This window comes from Notechis scutatus, chromosome 2 (genome assembly GCF_049901735.1).
Source record: "Notechis scutatus isolate UNSWTSFEM ecotype Mainland chromosome 2, rNotScu1.2, whole genome shotgun sequence".
Classification (NCBI taxonomy): domain Eukaryota; kingdom Metazoa; phylum Chordata; class Lepidosauria; order Squamata; family Elapidae; genus Notechis; species Notechis scutatus.
Genome location: NC_142010.1, coordinates 253,483,488 through 253,501,561, shown reverse-complemented (window position 1 = coordinate 253,501,561; position 18,074 = coordinate 253,483,488). Strand labels below are relative to the sequence as shown.

Below are 18,074 nucleotides of genomic sequence, written 5' to 3'. Positions count from 1 at the left end.
TTTGGTGTTTAGAGCTAGCAATCTTTTCTTTTCTTATTTTCCCCTCATTTCTTCTGACTGTGGTGCTGGCAAAATAATGCATAATGGTATGTTAATCGATGATTATAGGGCTGAAAACGGCAATCATAGAGTTCTATGCTGTAGTCTTGCAATTATAACTTGTGAATGAAGACCATTGTGGGTCATCTTTTAAAGAACCACATATTGTACAAATATGTGTATGAAATTTGTGGCTTGTTAGAGGTTAGTGAACACTGGAGCCAAAGCATGTTTTTATTACATTTTATTTGTAGAAAATCAAATCCAAAGCAATAGCTTATAAAAGATTTTCATTGTTAATATGTAGGCCAGGACTGAAACTGAGTGGCTGCCTGATGTTGCTACCACAACTTGGCAATCATAGTCAATGACGTGGGAAGCTGAGACAGGAAGGGCTAGTGGCCCAGCTCAACTGTAGGACAAGCCTCAGGATGATGCTAAAAAAGAAATTGATGAGCATGTATTCTTATCTTTATCTTATCTTCTTTCCCTGTCAGATTTGTTATTTTCATTCCTTTTCTGACTTCCATTTCATCCCTTTGTCTATGGAGTTTCACAATCATCCAGGTCATTCAGTTAGAACCGAAGAAGCTTCTTGGATGAGGAAACATTTTCAAAGAACACCAAGAAGTCCAATTGTCTTTGGAAAAAAGCACCTTTCCTCCCTTTCTACTTCTACTTTTTGTCTTGGTTTCTTCTGATATATCCTTTTCTATTCCTCATTTCTGCCTACTCTGCCTCTCAATTAGATTAGACCAGAAGTTCCCAACTTGGCAATTTCTAAGAGTTGAGGTCTTTAAATCCCTGGATTCCATGTAGTCATGGATGAGAATTCTAGGTGTTGGAAGTCTACACACCTGAAGTGACCAACACTGGATTACACAACTCTACACAAAAATCACAAGTCTACACTAGAGCAATTCAGCCAAATTCAAGATCATTTTTCTACCTAAATTTATTTAAAAGAGTGGGAGATATTTGTTACCTTTTACAATGTACATATTCTGAGTGGCAAAAGGATTGTAGCTTTAATAGGTAAATTGCCAAGTCCAAGCTTGGGAAATTGTTCTGGGTTGGGTACTATCAATACCCTAAACCCAATGCATCTTTGCAAAATTCAGACGATGGCATTGAAAAGTTGTTTAATGCATGATCAAAATTCATTGCCCAATAATAAATGGCATCAACTTAACAGTCACAGCCCAATATGTGACTTCCTGAATTTGGTTTAACCTTTCCCTAAAAAGGGGTGAGGGAATCAACTAACACATGAGAAAATCTTCTGGACTGGTCATTTGCAACAGGCCCAACCAAAATTTATTACTTCTTTTCTTTTAACAAGATATAAATACAAACAGCATTGATAATGTACAACTTCAATGATAATCTCATTGGGGACAAATGAAGATGATCTGCCCACTTCGATCCATAGCACAGCTCAGTCTGCAATACTGTAATAAGTCACAGTTCTGCCTAAAAATACAAAAATGATCTCAATCAGTACACGAAAGTATTAAAGATATTGATCAACAGCAGTCTTGTGCGTGACTTTTTAATTGCTCCAATCTTTGCATTTAATAGATTAACCCTTATTTTTTTTTCTAATAGTTCAGTTTATTTTTGCATACAGCTTAGCACCTTTTTGATGTCTGTCCATTGTTCATAGGTGCATTCAATTGTCTCATACATTAACAGTTTTCCATTAAAATACAGGTGCTGTATTTACAGAAATTGATGGTCATGAATGCAATTTTACATGTATGTAGCACCTTTCATTCGGGGAAAAAAGAGAGAACTATACAGAGGAATTACAAACAATTTGTTCCACCCGTTGAAATTCAAGTCAAAGGTGGGCCAGGTCAACAACTATATTACAATGCATAGCCATGTTACACAACCATTTAGGCCGAGAAGGACATGTGCTTTTATGTCCAGAAAGTAGATTTTTTAATCAACTACCCAGTGCAAAAAAAAAAAAAAAAGTGAAGAGGCCTCTAGAAGGAATCATATTCTGAGAGAGGAACTTGGGTGATCACAACTTCAGTTTTACACATCATCTGGAATGGAGCACTTCCGAGAACACTTTAAAAACCCATTGCTTTTGGAGTTGGGAGGGCAGATGACAGCGCCACCTATTAGGTCATTCCTAGGCAGTGACTCCTTGTGATACCTACAGAAATGGGACAATGCAAAATGAAATGAAACGAAAGTGTCAGAAACAAGTTTATAAAAATGGCACATTTATTGCTACAGAACAGTCATGTACATGACGGCATCAAATAACTACAAAATGGGAAACATAAAGGTCCACAGCAAGCTGTGTGTTTCGCTTTTGGGGATCTCCAGCGCACAACCTGTTTTAGACACTTCTATAAATCAGAAATACACTGAAAACATGGGGGAAAAAAATATCGAGGCACTCAGCCACACGTTGAAAAACAAAGTGTAACTGTGAAAAACAAAGTGTAACTGTTGTTATCTTTTTTTAAATCTTTTTGTCCCTTTTATCATTTTTCCCTTTTTTATTTAAATTTCCCCCCTCCTTTTAAAATGTTGCAGCTATGGGTACAGTCGCAAAAAAAAGTTCCCCACTGCGACCTCCAACTTAAAAAAAAAAGAGAGAAAGAAATAAGGGGGGAAAAAAACCAGAAGGAAAAAAAAAAAGCTATCGTACAATTTCATCTTGGTAACACATATGTAAAATAACATCTTTTAAATAGTAAAATAAAGTAACAAACTTTTACTTAGAATGATTCCAAACATCTACAAAGAAGAAATATTCAGAATCTGACAACCCCGTCCCACCCTTTCACCCCCAATATTTGTGGTATAAAAGGATTGCTCCTGTGAAAAATAAGCCAAATATACTTTTTTTTTAAAATTTAGGCTTTTCTTTTATCCTACTTGGGTGTACTACAGTCTATTTTATAGCAAAAAGGTCACTAGACAAACAAAGCTTTGTAACAAAAAGGCAGGCACTGATACATGGTAAACCTCTGCTTTTCCGTATCTTCACTTAGTTGCATCACAAGTAACAAGAATGAAAAAGGCCACAGTTCATATATTTTCACCATTACATAAGTCTATAATACTTGAAATGAGTATGGTCAAACCAGCACTGCACAAGGGTGAATCAGTTTCAAGTCCCATGAGAAGATGCTAGGAAAATGAAAAAGAAAAAGAAAGAAAGGAAGGAAGGAAAGAAAGAAAAATCTTGGTGCCCCCACTGTGTTGGAATTCATTGTATTCCATCTTTAGAAAAATCATTTTTTTTCCTTCTCGTATCAGTCAGTGGATTAAGCTTGACTTGTGCTTTTTCTCACCCGATAAAATTCTCTTCGTTTGTGGCAATGTACTATTATTACACGGTCTGGCACAGGTTGCACTGTGCCTGTTGAACAGAACAATGAAAATTTGGAAATTGCTCCGCATTCCTCCCACTCTATCCCCACCCGTCCCCACCCTTCCAATGAAATCAACGAATAAAACAAATCGGAAGACTGCATCAATTACAAGTTGCATCACTGGTTGAACTGACAGTTGTATAAACATTAGTGTCCTTTGCAGCTAACACGTAAGACAAATGTAAAAAATAATTAAAAAAAAATCTAGATGAACAGATTTCCTTAATCTGTGTATTCATAAATTACTTGAATGTGGAGGTGGATCATTCATTACACGTTGGATAGATTTCTACAATTGTAGTGTCCAAGTACTGTTCATTGTTGTACAACAATATGTGGTTTTTCCTTCGTACAAGTGTGCAAAGCACTCCAAATCTGCTGAATTTTCTGACAATCGTGGAAGCATCTCAAAATCTCAACACGATGCTTTTGCTTCGAGCTCAAAAGACCTGCGGAATATATATGGAACACTTCAAATTCGAAACAACTTGCACACCTCTACCTCTCGGTCATTAAAAGTCATTGCCAGATCTTTTAACAAGTGACAACTCCCACTGTGGACAGCAGCAGTGAAAGTTAAGCAATTCTTGATGTCTTATTTCTTAGGATCACATACTAAATTAAAGCAAGCAGAGGAGGGAGGGGAGAGGGTGAACAACAGAAAACATCATGACTGATTAATTTTCAAGTTTAAATTCCATTATGGAACAGGAAACCATGTCCAAAACCACAGAGATTAGATTACTGTTTTATAAACAACTAAGCCTCTATTGGTTCTATGTACATCACCATTTTCATTCCTGTTTAGAATCATCTCTGCTGTTCAAATGTACTGAATGGCTGGTAATGAAAACCATCTTTTTATCAATGTTCTGTGACTGCATGTTTCAAGATTCATACAATGTCATCAATCTGGGCAGTTATTAAAAAGACGGCATTTTGATTTTGTGTTGATAGCTCTCTCTTATCCAAATTAAGTTTTATATACAGAGCAGACGATTTGAAATCTTTGCATTATGAATGTAAACAAGCAGAAATGCTCACACTGATGACATCAAGATGGAAGTTAACGCCTCTTTGATTTATCCAGGTTTTTAACGCAAAGTTATCCTCTGAAATAACAACTTCCCATTAAAAGTATTAGAATTGTTTTTTATAAAAAAACTTTAATCCTAAACTATATTAATAACTTGTCAATTAAAAGAGAATCCTCCAATGTTTAGAATACCAGTACTAAAAGAATTAGGTTTAAGACAAAACATTTTCATCTACACATATTCTATTAGAAGTATGGCATCTGCGATGAAATACTCATTTCTTGTTCTGATTTCAACTTACACAGTCTCTGCTCTATTATGAGCTTAATCCACCTCCACATTTGAGAAACTTATTAACAAATAATAGTATTTTTAAAAGTTTTACTGCTACTGAACATATTTACAATTTTCAACACATACAGGTAATCAAAATGTTTATGGATATGGAAAGGGTGGTTCACATGGCAAACTACCATATTTGTTCTTTTAGCTTTTTCAGTAACATAAAATTAAGATTCTTATTTCTCACTATTTCATTTAAATGAGATTTTGTTTCAACCACAGTTTAAAAAAAAAACAAAAGTTTGATACAATGTATTAAAACACATAATAACAAGAGTCTACATGTAAAAATATAACTTTTACATACACAATTTCAAAATAATGATACGTTTGCCATTTTGTTGCATAAAATTTACAAATGTATTTTTTTTTTCATTACTATGTAACTGGCAAAACAGGAGAACAGATGGAAAGTCTATAGACCGTTTTCAATGGGTATATGGCATTTACTCAGTGTTGATAGGTGGAAAATCTATTCAAACCGGGAGATTCCGTTTAAAAATAACATGCCAAGCTTGCGTGGCTATTTTGAAAAAAAAAATAAAAATCAGAAGCTTGAACCGGAGACAAAAAGATGCTGACAAAGACTGAATTGGGAGCAATGTCAGTTAACTGTTCTGTCTCCCACAGTAAATCTTTGGAAGATTCACTGTGGGTGCTTGTTGAGATGCCCTGAAATCCAATTATTGGATGAGTTGCTGTGTCATAAGCTTGATCTATACCAGGGGTGTCAACTCAAGACCCGGGGTGCTTAGATCTGGCCCACGGGCCATCCTGGAAACAACAAAGGACGGCCCGCGGTGCTTCTGCCAACGAAAATGGCCTCCCGGGCTCCGTTTTCACTGGCAGAAGGTTGCAGGCTGTGGCAGCTGAAAACAGAGCTCGGGAGCTCGTTTTTGCTGGCAGAAGCACTGCAGGCCGTCACAGGCACTCCCGACACATGTGACATCGAGCTTGCCACTCCCACCCCAGCCCCCCGAGGTCAAACACAACCCTGATGCGGCCCTCAATAAAATCGAATTTGACACCCCTGATCTATACTTTCTATAATGTATATGCGTTAAGTAAAAACTTGGTTCATACTGGCCAGAAAAATACTGTTCTACTCCCTCCTCCTTAAGAAAGTGCAACTTAATGCTTTAGAACGGGTAAGGCTTGTTCTAATGCTGTGTGACAGTTGGATATTGGCGTTTTTTTTTTTAAATGAACGGAGGAGGCAGTATATGGTCTGTCTTTCAGGAATACCCTTTAAAATGTTTTCTTTTTTCAAATCAAACTCTCATACGACTAGCAACTGTCTCCCCCCACCCGGCCTTCGACCATGTATTCTGAAACACCTCGATGCATATTGTATTTAAGCTACACACATTAATTTAACATTTCTACTGGTTTGTTAAATCACAGCCACCTTTGATTTATGTTACATTTTTTTGATGATATAAACATTGGAAGGCACAGTGGTAACATTGTAGCATTCTAACCTTGTACCTCTGAACATCTTAGAAATAGGGTCTAATGAGAGCAACAGTTGTGGTTTAGAATTCTCCACCACTCCACCCCAAAATTCAATTGCCTGGGCCATTTTCTCCCCAAACTTGTGTTGACTGTAGGGGAGGGACTAGAGCCCCTCAGAATTCCTAACCGACATCCCAGCAGTCTGGGAAACCATAGTACCGAACTTCCTCGGGGCTTGGAGGTCTCAGCAATGTGGCTTACGCTTATCGACATGAGACATACCTGATCTAATCCTGTATTCTCCCCAAAGGACTCAAGAGGTTGCTTGCTACTTTTCTGTAGGCATGACAAGCAACCTCAGGGTGAGAATTCATCCTGGAACGGCCCCTCCAGCAACAGAGTTGGCACTACAGGTTACAATAAGGAACTGAAGGGGCCAATGGGGGAAGAGAAAGAAGACGTCAACAAAAACTTATTTACAGTAAAATCTTTTTTTCTTAAAAAAAGTTAATCAGTACTTTTTTTTTTCTTTCTTTTTTTTTTACAGGAGCAAAAAAGTCGGAAACAAATGAACAAAGCTTACCATAGTCACTAATTTTAATATATATATATATATATTTATATATATATTTATATAATATTTATATATGTGTGTTTGTGTCCATGTGTTTTGTATTTTGACATAGGTCTATAAGATCCATCTGTTCTTCCTACCCTAAGGAATGGCTAATGTCATTACTTCAGTTTTCATTAGGACGTTTGCTGGTTTTGTAAATATTAGGGTAGCGAAGCATCCCTTTTTAATATCCAGTAAGTATAAACACTAGTTGACTAGTACACCAATGAAAACGTTCATTTTTTTTCTTCAGAAGTACACTTTTCATTATTGCAAGTTTACAATTTTTAAATTAAATATTTTTTTTTCAGACTTACAAATTAATTATATTTTTTTTTCCAAAAGAAGTTTAGGCACAAATGCATTGTCCCACAGTGTGGAGAAGATTGCCGTTCAGTCTCCTGGCTGTGCATTGACAGCTGTCAACATACTCCTTGAAACATTCCAATTGATATGTTGAAAAGAGGTTGTCCCTCAAGTTGCACTTTTGTTTTCTTTATTTCAAAATCAGGAATGCTGAAATCTCTTGCGTCTGTGATTCGTAACTACTCAGACTTGTCTTATTATATTACAAAAAAAGGGAGGGGGAAGGGTTAAGTGTTTATATGTTTTTTTTTTTAAGATAATACAGCTGTTTAAGGAAGTGGTCTCTGGTTTATGTGAAGAAAATGTGGCAACTTGGACCTGTGAAAGAAGCGGAAAAATTTCAGGTCAGCTAAAATGCAATCATCTTTATTATTCTTAATTTTATTTCATAACAACATATTCAGCATTAAAAATAAAAGCTTTGGAAGCTGTTTCCAACAGTCCTTACTCTATCACCCAAAGAGCTTATTGCTCTTCTGGAAACATGTGGAAGATTTTTCACACTTCGGGTTCAAAATACAGAGGCAGAATAAGTGGACTGAGCATGTGCTGAATCCTTACAAGATGGTTGAGTCTTGTGTCCCAAAGCTGCTTTTAGAATAGAATACTTTATTGGCCAAGTGTGATTGGACATGCAAGGAATTTGTCTTGGTGTAAATACTCTCAGTATACATAAAAGAAAATATACATTCATTTTTGCAAGAGGCAACTGGACTTTCTGGTTTTTCTTTGGCTTCTTCAGCTCATCTTCTTGGATGAGAAGCGAAATGTCTTCAAAGAAAACCCAGAAAGTCCAGTTGCCTCTTGCAAAAGCACCTTTGGGACAACCATGATCTGGATGACAGAGCATCTCCATAGATGTTAGGTCTTGTGGTTAAGGCCACTAGAAGCCAGGAGAATGTGAGTTGTAGTCCCGCCTTAGGCATGAAAGCCAGCTAGGTGATGCAGGGCCATTCACCAGGAGACTGAGTTCTAGTTCTGCCTTAAGCATGAAAGGTAATAGGATGACTTCGGGCAGAATAAAAAACAAATAAATGAAATGAAGTAAAGGTAGTCTTTGACTTATGGCCACAATTGAGCTCAACATTTCTGTTGCTAAGCAAGGCAATTATATTAAGTGAGTTGGGCTCCATTTTACAACATTTTGCTACAAATGTTAAGCAAATCACTGCATTAAGTGAATCATGCAGCTGTGAAGCAAATCTGCCCTCCCCCATTGACTTTGATTCTTGGAAGCCACCTGGAAAGGTTACAAATGATGGTCATGTGACTCCAGGAGAGAGAGAGACTGTTATAAATACATGCCAGGTGCCAAGTGACCGAATTTTTTTTAAAAAAATAATTTATATTGAGCATACACATTAAAAACATTGAACAAGGTGGTCTTCTTTGACATACATTTCTGTCAATACATTTTGCATTTAGAAAGAAACAGAAGTTATGTACTTTTATATAAATTTATATACATATATACATTTAATCTTTGTAATTTTTAGATCTTTCTCATTGTTCCTCAAATATGAGGTCCCTCACCTTTTCCCTATTTCACCTTAAATTCTTATTTCAATTTTATGAACTCTCTTTCATGTCCCTCCAGAAATAAAATGTATTCCATATTTTATGGTATTCTGATTCATCTTGATCCTTCAATTCTAATGTCAACCTATTCATTTCGGCGCATTGTAATATCTTATCAATCATAACATCCTCACTAGGGATTTCACTTGCTTTCCAGTTTTGGGCGAATATCAATCTTGCTGCTGTAATTACATATAAATTAGATAGCAATTGGCTTTGCTAAATTTCTCTTCCATTATTCCCAGTAAGAACAAATCTGGTTTGTAACGAATTTTTAGCCCCGTCATTCCCTCTAGCCATGACCAAATTCTGTACCAGAACTCCTGAGCTTTTTTACAGGACCACCATAAATGATAGTAAGTGTAAGTTCTTCCAAACATTTCCAACAATTGGGTGATTGGTTTCCATACATTTTGGCTAGCCTAGCTGGTGGGAGATGCCACCTATAAAACATTTTGTACAAGTTTTCCTTGTATGATGTAGCTAGTGTTAGGAGCCTCTGTGGCGCAGTGGTTAGAGTGCAGTACTGCAAGCTACTTCTGCAGCCAGCTGCCTGCAATTTGGCAGTTCAAATCCCACCAGGCTCAAGGTTGACTCAGCCTTCCATCCTTCCGAGGTGGGTAAAATGAGGACCCAAATTGTTGGGGACAATATGCTGACTCTGTAAACCACTTAGAGAGCGCTGTAAAGCACTATAAAGCAGTATATAAGTCTAAGTGCTATTGCTAGTGTAATCTTTTTGTTTCCCTCCCAAATTTGCTGCCATGGAATTTTGACCATGTGACACTGGGGATGCTGCAACCGTAGTAAGTGTGAAAACTGGCCATAAGTTAATTTTTTTCCAGGGCTGTTATAACTTTGCGTGGTCACTAAACAAATGGTTGTAAGTCTAAGGACTACTTGTACAATGGAAGGAGGGAGATACCGACATTGCTAAAGTTACTAATTTCCCAGTAGGATGAACTCCTGTTGGTGAAAAATTTCCTTCAGTAAAGAAATTCAGGGAAATAATTTTAACTCCATTCTTCTTGTTCCCCATCTATAAAACCTGCTGAATTTCCTGTAACCTGTTTGGTAAGTTATCTGTTAGTGACTCAGTCCTGACATATAAATGTATTCCCATTATGTCATAAAAATAGAACATTTTTATGAAGTATTCTGGGGAATTTGGGGAACATAGAATAAATTCAAATTGGCAGTTATTGTTGTTGTTCTGTCAGAACGCTGGCAGGATCCAGCCAATGTGTGTAGCCAACCCCCAGAATGTTTTCCATGTTCATTAGGTATTCTGATGCTATGCAACAAGAGAAACAAACATGTTCCTAATTTGTGATTGTGTCTGATCTGGTCTAGATTTCTTCCTCTCACTTCAACCCATATGAGAAAATTGAGCTACAAAGCAATAAATAAAGGGATATAATAAAGACATGACAGGGTGGAGTTAGTTGTTCACTTAATTAAAAAAAGAGAGCGAGAGAAGCTAACAAATAAAACAGAATGTAGCAAAAAGCAATTCAAATGAGATATTCAATTAAGACGAAAAATAATATTGGATTAAAAAAAAGAGTGTTATCTATGTAATTGATGAATATGGAAGGTTTTTTTGGTTGCCTTTGAGTCAATCTTGACTCTTGGCGATGGCCTGCAGTGTCCTTGCAGTTTTCTAAGCAAGATTTTGGAAGTGGTTTATCTTTATTTTTTTCCTCCTAGGACTGAGAAGAGACTACAGATAGTCCTCAACTTACTACATCACAATTATGACCAGAATCTCAGTTGTATGTTGTTATGGTCGTCAGTTTTTCTACCATTTTACGTGGGGTTGTTAAATGAACCATGTACAAAGCACGTGGTCATTAAGCAAATCATATAACTGGAAACCTGCATCTATTCTCCTGAATGGGTGTTTGTTTGGGGTTTTTTGGCCAGAAACTTGCAAAAAAGGGCTAGCAACTGGTAAAAAAAACCCTCCATTGCAAACTGCGATCATATGATCACAGCATGCTACAAATGGTTGTAAATGTGAGCTTTGTATCTAAGGCAGAACTAGAACTCACAATCTCCTGGTTTCTGCAACATGGAAAGGCCCTTGTGGAAAGAAACAGTAGAACAATATTTGTTCTAAGGAAACTAATAGCCATGGTATTATTGTCACTAGGAGGAGACTGGTGAATAGAATAGAATAGAATAGAATAGAATAAAATAGAATAGAATTCTTTATTAGCCAAGTGTGATTAGACACACAAGGAATTTGTCTTGGTGCAAATGCTCTCAGTGTACATAAAAGAAAAGAGACATTCGTCAAGAGTCAAGAATCATAAGGTACAACACTTAATAATAGTCATAAGTTATCTAAGGCAGAACAATCAAATCTTAAGAAACCATTAGAGAGCATTTCACCAAGGCAGCCGTTGTCGGCGCCATTTTGAATTAATGGTCAAGACATACGTACCTTTTTCCTTTTTTTTTACATCTGCCCCATATGATTAGATGTGTCTCCCATCCCAGGGTGGGGTCCCGCCAAAGAAAGCGGAGGAGGGTCCGAAGATACTTTCTCTTCTTCCCTTCTTTTCAAACACGCCGCTTTAGGATTCAGATTTCTTTCTGTGAAACCAAAATTTAAGGTAACATTAAACAACTTATAGGGTTCCAAGTAACATACCCATAGCAAATGAAACTCTGAGGCAGGTAGACTCCTCAAAGAATAAGTTTATTGGATAGGTCATATTGGCATGGGCTGGTGAAAACTGACTCTGACTATTCCCGCAGATTTTACCTAACTAAAAGTTTTTCACTTTTTCAAAACAGTCACATGGTCCAATCAGGATACTGTCCAATTGCTAAGTGACGCCAGTCCCCTCCTTCTGTGTACCTGCAGGAATGTCCTTGATTCCCAAGAGAAAGTATTTTGTTTGACTACAAATCCCAACTATCTCTATTCCCTCCTCCCTGTCCTTCTCCAGGGTGTCAGTGCTAAAGTCTCAAAATAGCCTCAGTCTGGCTAGCTTCAGGGCTGACAACAACCTTTAAAGCCTGTGGCCTAGCTACTTTGTGCGTTCAAGTATGACATCTTGCTCATCCTGCTGTCAGTTCCTTCAACTGGCCAGGAATCTCCATTATAAAGAGAAATAATTTTGATTCTCTGAATCTCATGTCTCTGGCTAATTTTCCACTTAAAGATTGTCTTCATTTCATCTCCAGGCCTCGCCCATCTCAATTTGTGACATTTGAGACAGAGATTCACCGGCATTTCAAAACAATTGTTAATTCAAATCAGAAGTTTAAAGTTATTTTAATCACTGCAACTTAGCACTGGTATTGTACAACATAATTTATCTACAGTACTAAACATAGTAACCACCTTAGGAGTTTGGAGTAATAATCATCACTGGATTGATAACACAATTGACAATGAATTTTGTGATACTGGTTTATTTCACTTTATTCCTTTATTAAATTTATATGCCACCCATCTCACTGTCATGTGACTCAGGGCGGCTTACAAACACCGTAAAATAACAGAGCTAACAAAAATTAAAAATGAGATAAATAGAAATTAATCACGTTAAAACCAAAATACTATGGGGTAGCATGTGATTTTCTTCCTACTCCACTAACCACCTCCAACGCATAATGCCCCCATCTTATAACTGAATTATAAATGACTTAAAATTGAGGACTTGCTTCTTGGGATCCAAGCTTTATTTTAGCCATTTCAATTATACTACTTTGTAGTGTAAGGATGATCCTTTCATAGCAGTTTAACATAGCAAAGTGGTGCCCTGGCCTGTATGGCTTCAGACCAAGGTTTTAACAAAGCATCCTTATGACCTGGAGGCATCTAATCCATCATCGCATCATTAGTGAAGCACAGTAATCCTCCTAAGATCTAAGCTTTCTAGTCTTTCTTCAAAACATCTGAATGAGGTTGAGATTTGCAGAATGATTGTATAAAATTAGCCGTAACTCACCTCTGACTTGCTGCTCTAAACTGAGGATAACTGCTACAGCTTGATGTAAGATTAAAAGTTTGGTCTGGGGCTTGTCGCTTTTTAGATGGAGCTGTACCATCCGGCCCAGCTCTTTGAAAGCCTCGTTGATGTCACGGACACGCAGGCGCTCACGGGCGTTGTTGGCCATTCTTCTTTCCTTCTCGCGCTCTGCTTTTTGTTCCGGAGTAAGATCTTCATCGTCATTATTGCTGAGAGGGAAACATTAGCACAGGATTTTCTAATGGGGTTGAAACTTCAGGTGTTTTATCAACATGTTACTCTGTTTCAAAATATGAGCCTTACTTAAAAGGAACACAGGAACATAAAGCTTTAGCTGCATTGAATAGTGTGAATGAGCAAAATGCTTCAAAAAAAGTCATACGTGCCAATATATGGTTTCATTGGCATCTGTCATATTGAATGTAATAAACAGTACATACATCAGTGAAAGAACTACAACTGTAGCATGATTTTTGATATATTCAAGACATTGGTCTACAATCGTTCTAGACAAAATCAGAGACTTTTCCTTTGGCTTAATGGATAAAGTAAGTCTTTAGTAAGACTGTATTAATATTATTCTTCTCATCTTTCCTATTACCTATCTCCTTTTCTACTTATGACTATAACTTTGTTGCTTGTATTTTTACAGTTTATATTGTTTTATTTAGTTTCCTAGTATGATTTATGTAGATTCTAAGTTATGATTTATGATGAATGTATTTTTATGATGACTATGATCATGATTTTTCACTTATAGCTTTTATGTGCAATGAGAGTTTATGCACCGAAGACAAATTCCTTGTATGTCCAATCACACTTGCCAATAAAGAATTCTATTCTATTCTATTTGAAAAAACAAATTGGAATTTTGATGTTATGTATGCTGACAGCAGCAGAATATTCTATGCACAAAAATGGAAAGGTACTTTGATTCTCACAATGGACAAATAGCTGCAAAAGTTGGAGTTAGCAGAGATGGCTAAATTGACTGATTTAATTAAAGAAAAGAATGCAATTCATTTTGTTTCTACTCGGAAACTGTTTTTGGATTTTGTGATTGAGATAGAAAAAAAATGAAACTTTTACATAATAATACATACTAGCCATTTCTATAACCACAAGCCTATCTAATCAGCAAAAACCAAAATCAAAGTTTCATTTTTTTATTAACCTTAGCCATCATTATTAACCTTAGCTATTTTTTCTTTTTACATAATATATACTAGCCATTTCTATAACCACAAGCCTATCTAATCAGCAAAAACCAAAATCAAAGGAAAGTTGAGATTGTATTTTATTACCTTACTCTACTGCACCAAAAATAATTGAAAATCAATGCTCCCCCCATTTACCCTACAGTTTTTCCTCTCCTCCTCCTCCTCCCCTATTTTCCCACTGTTTTCATTTTTCTTTGTATTTCTGTAGTTTGATAAATTAATAAAATTTGGAGAGAATAATTGTTTTGAGCAGGTCTTAAAATCTGATTCCAAAAATGTGCTTCAGAATGCATGTGAGCACAAGGGTTCTGTGCAACCCTTTAAAGCAGCAACGTATTATTCCAGGATAGTTGGAAAGACACATCTGCTTAAGAGGGTGCAATAAGATGCTGCTGAGTGTGCCTCTATGCATTCTGAAATATCTTTCTGGAATTAAATCCAAGGCACTGCACATCTCTAATAGGTAAAACATGTTAAAACAAAAGCTAAGGTTGCTGTTGTAATACATGCATATGCTTTTACTTATATGTATTTATTTATACAGTGATCTTAGTTATTATTAACCTTAGCGATTATCTTTTTTCCTCTGTAGGATTTTTATATTATGCTAAAAGGTAATTTAGCCTGCAGCTAACTCAGGTTTCTCAAAATGTCTGAAGGATACCAAACTTTGTACAGAGCCTGCTAAAATCCAAAACAAAGGGGCAAAGTAGGATGTAATGATACTTGCTAACCTGTGGCTCTTTCTCTTTGCTTTAATCAGAAATGGCAATTCTGTAATAAGGAAGCCTGCACTGATCTAAGGAAGCTGAAATCTACACTCAGCCATATGGTTCACTGAAAGACTTTGGATAGGTAACTGTGCTTCAAGGAGAGCCAACTGGGACTTCCGGTTTTAAGGGCTTCGGTGACAGACAGAAATCCGCGATCGTGCGCGGTTTCTGCCTGGGCTCGCCGCTGGAGCGCCCTGAGCTGGCTGGTTTCGGGGCTAACCCACCCCGTAGAGGTGGTGAAGAGGGGGGAGACCGCCAGCAGGGTCGAGGAGAGCTGCATCTCTCCTCCTCAGCTGGCCATTACTCCCTTTCCCGAAGACGGTTGCAGCGGTGGTCAGAAATGGCCACCACAAAGAAGAACTTGATCGGAAAAGAATGTGCAGGAGGAAGATAAGAAGTGAAAGTTTTGGCTGACCGGGTTAAATTGTAAAAGGAGCTACCAAGGTACCCTGGAATTTAAATTTACAAAAAATAACATCGCTCCCAAAGAAGAGTCGGAAGCAGCGAAGGAAAGTGAAAAGGGAAAGGTTTGGCTTTTTTCCCCCTTCTCTCTCCTTCCCTATACTGACAACTAAGAGACTTAAATAAGAAATCGGAAAAATCCGCTTTGACATCAATAGGCAATTAAGCTGAAAATAAAACAAAATGCCAAAGGGATAATAAAGATTTCTGGACATTAAAAACTTTCTTTTTCATAAGCAGGAAGGGAGAGAAAAAGAATAAGGGCAGGATCTGGAAGTGGGAGGAGACTGCCTGGAATTAAAAAGAATCTAAAGTAAAACTTCAACAAGACTTCTAAAAGATACATTTTAACTGAAACTTTGCAACTAAATAGTAACCCCAGGAAGAGAAAGTGAAAAAAAAGAGCAAAAAAGAAACAGCTTGTGGGTATTTGGATTATTTGGTAATCTTTGGATTTTTGGTTATTATATTTGAATGACTAAAATCAACTGGGTGGTTGTTTAAAAATTTATACAATAGCACCACTTCTGGATGAATTGAAAATGGAACTTAAAAAGTACAAAGAAGATGCACAAGAATGGAAGGGTTCTTTTGGCTTCATCTTTCAATTTTTAGAAATGGAGATTTGGAACTATAAGAAACAACAAGAAAAGACTGCAAAACAAGAAGACTGGGACAAAGAAGAAGCCATCTTTAATGAACAAGTAATTCTATGTGGGGAAGAAAAAGGAAAGGGGGGGAAAGAGAATGGAGAATTCAAGACTTAAAAAAACAACCAAAGAAAAGAAAAATAATTCAAAAAATAAGTATAATACTGGAAAGCAACGGAAAAGGGGAATACAGAAGAGAGAAACAGAGGTAGAGAGACAAGGGGGTAAAAAGGGGAGAGAGAAGAAGAGAGGGAAGAAGGAAAGGAAAAGAAGTTACAAAGGACCGGAGCAAGATATAGAGAAACAGGACCTATTTAGAGATAATGGGTGAAAATCTAACTGAAAAAGGGATTCTGTAAAGGTACATAAGATTGTATTGTTATATTTGTAATAGAAATAATTTTAGAAAATTAGAAACAACGTATGATTAAAATCAGGGATAAAATAGTTAGTGTAATTTAGTGAAATGTTTGTGAATAAAATAAGTGAAATAAAATAAATGAGAAAATTGAATTAGGAAGGAACGGGAACATTTTAATTAGTTAATGTTTTATAAAATATAAGTGAAGAGGGGGGAATTAACTATGGAAAGCTTATAATTGTTCCCATAGAAGTATGATATTTAATTGAAAAGTAATGTTAAAGATGTTAAGACTTTAATGAATATTAATATTAATGATAGAATTGAATTGGAATGGAATGTTGTTTTAATTATATACATTTATATATTTTTTCTTTTTTTAAGAATACAGTGTGTATTTTAAGAATGTACCAAGCAGAATCCGAATGGAAGTTATGTATTATATTGAATGTTACAACTTTAGGGAAAAGATATAAAGGCATCATACTCCAATCAGTAACTACAGGAGAAATTTTGTTTAATGAGAAAAGATAATAGATAATTGAAACAGGACAGACAAAAAATATAAATACAATGATTAAGCTATGCAGAAAATGTAAAATAGTAATAAGATATGGAATAGAATATAAAAATGAGCATGAACCTGGATTTGTGTCTGTACGAAGAAATGTAACCCGGGATTATGCTGCTTTCAAAAAAGATGTTTTATTTGTATTTTTTTTTCTCTTTGTGAAAACTCAAATAAAATTTACAAAAAAAAAAAAAGGAGAGCCAACTGAAAGAGCTGGGAAGGAGATATGACACCTTGAGCTCTAGGGCTCATTTGTAAATGTCATAACTCTAATTCTTTATTTCTGCAGTGAGTTATATGTTCCTCCAAACGCCACAAATTTATGCTGTTTTTTAAGGAACAAAATGTAGTTAGTAGAAGGATAATAAGCAATGTAGGGGCCTTGGTGCTCTCTGATATTTTCTTGAATTTTTTTCTTGTTTATTTGTAAAAAGGTAAAGGTAAAGGTTCCCCTCACACATATGTGCTAGTCGTTTCTGGCTCTAGGGGGCGGTGCTGATCTCTGTTACAAAGCCGAAGAGCCAGCGCTGTCCAAAGACGTCTCCGTGGTCATGTGGCCAGCATGACTAAACGCTGAAGATGCATGGATCGTTGTTACCTTCCCACCAAAGTGGTCCCTATTTTTCTACTTGTATTTTTTACATGCTTTCAAATTGCTAGGTTGGCAGAAGCTGGAACAAGTAACGGGAGCTCACTCCGTTACGCGGCACTAGGGATTCAAACTGCCAAACTGCCGACCTTTCTGAACAACAAGCTCAGCATCTTAGCCACTGAGTCCCTTATTTATTATTAGTATTTGTATCCCACCTTTATTATTTTTACAAATAGTTCAAGGTGGTGAACATATCCAACACATCTTCCTTCTTCTCCACAATAGCAACCCATCAGTGAGTTGGGTTGGTCTGAGAGAATGACTGGTCCAAATACACCCTGTTAGCTTTCATGGCTAAAGCAGCACTTGCTCTCCCATTTTCTAGTCTGGTGCTCTAATTACTAGACCAAACTGACTCTATAGTGCATTGCACTGATGATGTTACTTAGTCAGACAATGAAATGTCTGCAAGAACACAACAAAGCTCATAGGGTATTAAGGATCCCACTGTCCAACTCTGACCTACAAATGTTGTTTTCTATTGATAATGAGCAATATCAGAAATCAAATTGGCTTTTGTCCACTTAGTGTTGCCTTTTCCCTGGAAAACTGGATGCAG

General features: G+C 36.6%; 1 protein-coding gene across 24 annotated transcripts in view; it reads right to left on the bottom strand.

The window, feature by feature from the left end:
• Positions 1-2,259: 2,259 nt before the first annotated feature.
• TCF4 (transcription factor 4) overlaps positions 2,260-18,074 on the bottom strand; it is a 434,610-nt gene continuing 418,795 nt past the window's right edge. For all 24 annotated transcript variants that reach the window (XM_087958608.1, XM_087958604.1, XM_087958616.1 and 21 more), the window contains 3 exons: positions 12,806-13,035; positions 11,287-11,438; positions 2,260-7,577 (listed from right to left, as the gene is read on the bottom strand). In XM_087958608.1, coding sequence (XP_087814734.1) covers positions 11,302-11,438; positions 12,806-13,035 — 367 coding nt within the window. In that variant the 3' untranslated portion in view covers positions 2,260-7,577; positions 11,287-11,301. The remainder of the gene's footprint in view (positions 7,578-11,286; positions 11,439-12,805; positions 13,036-18,074) is intronic.